The sequence below is a fragment of the Trachinotus anak genome, unplaced genomic scaffold, assembly GCF_046630095.1.
Source record: "Trachinotus anak isolate AG129_WGS33_773 ecotype Australia unplaced genomic scaffold, CSIRO_AGI_Tana_v1 ptg000021l, whole genome shotgun sequence".
Lineage (NCBI taxonomy): Eukaryota > Metazoa > Chordata > Actinopteri > Carangiformes > Carangidae > Trachinotus > Trachinotus anak.
In genome coordinates this window covers 13,697,632-13,704,028 of record NW_027273872.1, presented here as the reverse complement: position 1 = coordinate 13,704,028, position 6,397 = coordinate 13,697,632, and the positions used below count along the sequence as shown (strand labels likewise).

The 6,397-nt window shown below is 43.7% G+C and overlaps 1 protein-coding gene across 1 annotated transcript; it reads right to left on the bottom strand.

The window, feature by feature from the left end:
• LOC139605562 (exosome complex component RRP40-like) lies at positions 1-4,007 on the bottom strand. The gene is made up of 4 exons (XM_071457145.1): positions 3,696-4,007; positions 2,776-2,925; positions 2,309-2,460; positions 1-1,013 (listed from the first exon to the last, which is right to left on the bottom strand). Exons 1-4 carry the CDS (start codon positions 3,918-3,920, stop codon positions 806-808), a joined length of 735 nt encoding a protein of 244 aa, XP_071313246.1. The 5' UTR covers positions 3,921-4,007; the 3' UTR covers positions 1-805.
• Positions 4,008-6,397: the final 2,390 nt, after the last annotated feature.

The following is a 6,397-nucleotide window of genomic DNA, read 5'->3' as shown; positions in this document are numbered from 1 at the left end:
TGATGTTAAAATTGTTTTATTAGAAACATAAAGAAGAAACAGGAAGTTTCCTGAGATCAGTCACGAGGCTCCGCCCTCTCCAGGTGAGGGCAGATCGTTTCCCAATAATCTTATCAAGACTATAAAAAACAAACACACACACACACACACACACACACACACACACACACACACACACACACACACACTTCCTCTGAGATCATTAAATTACAGAAAACATTTGTAAACTGAAGTGACTCCAACAGCTGCAGCAGTTTGACTTGATCGAGGTGTTTTTCATTCGACTCGTTTCCTCTGCAGTAAAATCTGGACCTGCAGTGAAACAGAACCGACTTCTCTACTTACATCTGCAGTTTTCTCACTTATCATCATCATCATTTCTGTCACGTGATAAATAACAATGGAAACAAAGTAAATGAACCAGAATCAATTCAGAGCCAAATGGAAACCAGCAGCTGATTGTGACATGACTCAGGTCTGGAGAGAGTGTCAGTCAAACTCTGCTGTGATTAGCTGCAGCGGCAGTGTGAATGAGCAGACGGCCAATCACTGATCGGTTTATTGAATGTAAAAAGATGTTTAAACAGAGCTGCAGTGTAACTAATTATTGATTTCATATTTAACACTGAGCTCAGTATAAACATGTAAAACTGTTCCTTTAAACAAAGTGTGAACCTGTAACCACACCCAGCAGTGATGTCACAGGGTCCTGGGGTACGCCGTGACATCACCAGCCAGGTGGGAGGTTTACAGGAGGATCAGAAAGTTCCTCTAATCAAACACAACAGATGTGGTCTAATGTGGTCTACAGCGCCCCCTGTTTGACCCTACTGAACAGCTCCCGTCTCTGCGAGGCTGTCATGGTGTCGCAGCTCTGCAGCAGGTTTGCGATGATGAGGGTCTGCTGGATGCTGGAGGACTTGACCCACAGACGACCGTTCATCCCAACCACCAGCTCACAGGGGAACAGCTGCTCCAGGTCAGACTGGACCTCGCTGTGGGGGGACAGCATTCTGGGGGGGTATATAAAGTTATTCTGGTTATATTTATGTCTCAGTGTGTAACTCATCTGACACGACCCTGGCATGAGTAAGAGGGCAAGGTGTGTGGTGTACACTAGTTTGCTTTCAACTAAAAGTGAAACAACATATTGTCTGTATGGAAGTATTTCACTGTCTCAGTGTGATATGTAGTTTGTAAGACGTGTTCCTTTGATTCCTGGCGCCTGCAGAATGAAACCCAAAAGTGGAATAGTAGGCTACATTCTACATGCTAGAAAGCCTTCTGTAACAAAAGCAAACACTTGCTACATATGCCGCAGACTACGACCTCCCCGCAACTCTCACAGCGCACCAGTGGGGGATGAATTGAAAATGTTATTACACTTCTCTCCCCGTTTGAGCGACTGACAGGAGAAATCAGCTCATTGGAGACATGCAGATGTCGTCCCCTTGGTGAGAGCCCTGAAACGTCTTTTAAACAAGGAGGCTGACACAGACCATGGTGTCAAAACAACAAAGGCCGCATTATTAGAGGCAGTACAGATTGAGTCAAATCCCGTTTTCTGCATTGCAACCTCACTGGATCCCTGGTGTAAGGGCCGCTGCTTTGATGAGGGATTTAAACAATCCGCACAAACTATATTTACAGAGCTGAGGGATAGGCCTGCTGCTGGTGCTGCGCAGGAGACGCACGGCAGAGAGAGTGCTGGTCACACACAGAGCAAGAGAGCACGGGCGAACGGCGAGATTTTATTTTAAGAGGACATTTTTGTTTTTTAAAGATCTATGTTCTGCCCCATGTTCTAGCCGACTGTTGGTTTGTGCTTAACGATAACATTTTATTCTGTGTGAAAAACACAAGAGGTGAAAGACAGCCCTATTTATGTTTGTATTTACTCATTATTTATGTTTTATTTATTTTATGATTTATTGCTTTCCTAACTGCATATACATTTAACTGCATCTAATTTATTTTTCACAAAAAGGTTTTTGGGCTTTGTAAACTGAAAAAACTCTTCTCATTGAATAAATAGTTGTTGCCCATAAAAGATTAAAAAGGTTTCTACAACTTATTTTATAGATCATTTCATAAATTAGTATGATTTCAAAGATTGCGTGAAGGGCTGAAAGACTTTAAAACAGTTCAGTTATTTTTTATACTGATTTCTTTGTTTCTTTGAAAACAAAACAAAACTGACAAACAAACAAACAAACATTGGTATCAGTATCGGGTATCAGCCCAAAATTTCACAATCGGTGTATCCCTAGATGATGATGATGATGATGATGATGATGATGTCAGTCACCTTCTGACGAGACCCAGAGAGACCTTGAAGAGCAAACCGCCTCCTCCAAACACTCCCATCCCATTGGCTCGTCCTGAACTGTCGATACAGGCCAACTCCGGCTCCATGTCCTTATTGGCTACGATGAATTGCGCGAAGACCAGGTCCCCCACCTGCACAGGTAACAGAGAGGGAGGGGTTGAACACTGGGTCCCCCACCCGCACAGGTAACAAACTCTGACACATAAATGTGGAGGACAAACATCTGCCTCATCAGTGACAGATGTTTCCTCTGCTCAGTCGTATCATTTCGTTTGCGTTGTTGAGTCTGTTGTTGTGTTTTGTCGTGTCAGTCTTAAGTCAGACACCAGATGTTTCCTCCTTCACTGCCTGTGTCATACTAGGCCCTGATTAGACCAAACCAGCTGTGATGTCATAATTTGTCTTCATTTCAAAGTTATTATATCCTCCTGTCCTCACTGTCTCACCTGGACATTGGGTCTGTTCCTCTTGGTGGCTCCCTCAAATGCCAGGTAGGACAGAGACGCCTGTTCACTTCCTCCAAAGTCCACCTTGAAGACATCTCCTGACTTGGTGGTGATGATGCCAATGACGGTCTCACCTTTAGCAGGGACATACTGAGGACAGAGGAAACATACACAGACTCAGCTCCCAGCATGCACTGCTCCAACACCTGTCCTCTCTCTTCCTTCAGTGTGTGGGTGTGTGTGTTCCCCTGTTGGGTAAATTTAAACACACTGGGGTGACGGTGTCAGCTGTAGCTTTAAGACTAACTCGTCTCCAGCTTCACGTTAAACAGAATGTTAAACTATTGTCCCAACAGGACACTTCGCTCTCTAAACGCAGGTCAACTTGTGGTTCCCAGAGTTTGTAAGAGTAGAATGGGGGGCAGAGCCTTCAGCTATCAGGCTCCTCTCCTGTGGAACCAGCTCCCAGTGTGGGTTTGGGAGTCAGACACCTTCTCTACCTTTAAGATCAGGCTTAAAACTGTCCTGTTTAGTAAAGCTTATAGTTAGGGCTGGCTCGGGTATGTCCTGACCCATCCCTTAGATATGCTGCTATAGAGCTAGACTGCTGGGGGATTCCCATGATGCACTGGGCGCTCGCTCTCTCTCTCTCTCTCCATTACTTTATGCCATTAACTTTTTTTTCTCTCCCCAGTAGTTTGTGCTTCTCCTCTCCCTCCCTCTCTCTCTCTGTCCTCATTCTGCAGGTCTCTCTGCCACCACTACTCATCATTACTATTAACCACTGTTATCTGTCATCATTATTGATAACACCATTACCTACACAGCTCTTCCTGGTCTCTCTCTAACGGAACAAAGCAGAGGTTACAACTTTATCTTTAGACCCACAGAAGTTTTAATTCAGCTTCAGTGTGTCTCACCCTCCGCTGCTGGGAGTCGATCCAGAACACGTTGGGCTGTTTGTGTCGCAGGACGCCGCTTTTACAGACCATCAGCCGGTCCCCGCTCCACCTGAGACCCGGACCACACACCACCTTGTCCGGTTTTGCGCGGTCCGTCAGCGAGATGGTGTCCTCCGTCTCACAGGAGAACTCGTCCCCCGGCAGCAGTACCTCTCCGACTCGGTCCTTTAAAGTGGAAAACATCGGGACTGCGGAGGGGGTCGGTCCAGACCAGACACGTGTTGTTGTTGGTGCCGACTGAAATAAAGGTGACACACCGGAAGTAGATCCATCGGCCCCTGCGGTACCAGAGAAACGACACGTCTGCCGACATGGTTCCTCCGCCTCGGGTCCTCCTCATGTTTGTCCGCCTTCGTTAAACTTTTCTCTCCTCCAGCCTGAATCTTAATTTCATCGCCTTCTGTTTCCTGTTTGGTTTGATGACGGACTGACTTCCGGTCATTCTCACAGCTCTTGTTCCTGTGAGGCCGGACTCCACCTGTGTTTACCTGATGTTAAAAACGCAGTGAGGACTCAGATGATCTGAAAACCCTTGAGATGAGCAGTAAACACGTTCATGTTTGGACAGTTTTCCTGTTGAAACCTGGACGTGAAGCAGCTGTGATGCGCTGCTCTGTGCGGCAGGTGGCGCTCGTTCTCCACTGTTTCACCTCAACGTTTGTTCATCAAGTACCGAGACATAAAGTTTTATAGTCACATTTTTCCCAATCACACCTTAACACCCTCAGGACCTGTGACCCCAGGAAAGAAAAGCAAGAAAAGATGTGTAGATGTTATAGTTGTGTTGTTGATGTGTTGTTAATATGGTGTAGATGTGTTGATGTGTTGTAGTTGTGTTGATGTGTTGTAGCTATGTTGTAGTTGTGTTGTAGTTGTTAATGTGTTGCAGATATGTTGTAGATATGTTGTAGATGTGTTGTTGATGTGTTGTAGATATGTTGTCAATATGTTGTAGATATGTTGTCGATGTGTTGATGTGTTGTTGATGTGTTGATGTGTTGTAGTTGTGTTGTTGATGTGTTGTCAATATGTTGTAGATATGTTGTTGATGTGTTGTAGTTGTGTTGATATGTTGTAGATGTGTTGTAGTTGTTAATGTGTTGCAGATATGTTGTTGATGTATTGTAGTTGTGTTGTTAATATGTTGTAGATATGTTGTCGATGTGTTGATGTGTTGTAGATGTTGTAGTTGTGTTATTGATGTGTTGTTGATATAGATATGTTGTTAATATGTTTCTGATATGTTGTTGATGTGTTGCAGATATGTTGTTGTGTTGTAGTTGTGTTGTTGATATGTTGTAGATGTGTTGTTGTGTTGGAGTTGTGTTGTTGATATAGACATGTTAATATGTCTCTGATATGTTGTTGATGTGTTGTAGATGTGTTGATGTGTTGCAGATATGTTGTTGTGTTGTAGTTGTGTTGTAGATGTGTTGTTGTGTTGGAGTTGTGTCGTTGATGTAGACATGTTGTTAATATGTCTCTGATATGTTGTTGATGTGTTGTAGATGTGTTGATGTGTTGCAGATATGTTGTTGTGTTGTTGTTGTAGTTGTCGATGTGTTGTCGATGTGTTCTAGATAGAAGAATTGTGAAGTTCTTCAGCTCTGCTACATGTAGGAGTGTTGTGGTGTAGTTAGAGGAACCTGTGTCTCCTGCTGAGCAGCCGTAGCTTCAGACTGGCGTCCCGCAGCAAGCAGCAGCTGTCCTTCATTATCTGCTGCTGTCACTCATCTCTACATAAACACACGAGGACGCACAGAAGCCGCAGATCTGCAGCTGAAATATGTTCTGCATTAAGTGAAGGTATCAAACTGCAGCAGGAAAACAAAACCAACATCAGGCTCCACATTTGGTCTCAGGGACACTGAAGACTGACAGGAAATCAGAGTCTGCTTATACTAACAAAATAAAACTCAGGTGATTCAATAAAGATTAAAAAAACAAAACTGGACATGTTTATATAAGCTGAAGTTATCATCAGAAATCCGACAGAGGCTCAGTCCAGACAGAAAAACAAATTACCTCGTAATATTGATTCACCATGAAAGTTTTTATATACTTCTTCACAGACATTTTTCTTCCTGGCTTAAATGGGCTCCCATACTTTAGATGTTTCAAAATAAAAGCCTGTCATAGTGTACACAGATGGATGTTTACTCTGAATGTTAAATGCTCAGATTTTCATGTAAAACTTGAATCTGCAGAGGAACAAGTGGCAGTGGATATTGAAAACCATATTTTTATTTTTTCTTCTTACTCTTTCTTGACTCTGGTTTCATGTTCTCCTCTCTGTTTCATACTGACAGTCATTGTAAATAGTGTGTGTGGTTTAATATGAACTGTGTGTCTCTGTGTTCTTTTTCCCTCTTGTGAGGCCTTCACTGCTTCACATTAAACCCTGTAAAAAGAAGCTCTGTTTCAGTTGGATGCTGCTGCTGTTGACCTCACCTGGACCACATTAATATTTCATAACGCTGATCCTCCTTCAGTGGCAGCGAGCGTGGACGGAGCAAATGTGCATGGATTACAGATGATTTAAGTCAGTGTGACGGCTGTGACGCGTCGACGCTCTGTAGCCTTTTTACAAACCAGCAGAGACACACATGAACCCAGCCTGAACTCTGAGGCTTTTATTTAGACACACACACACACACACC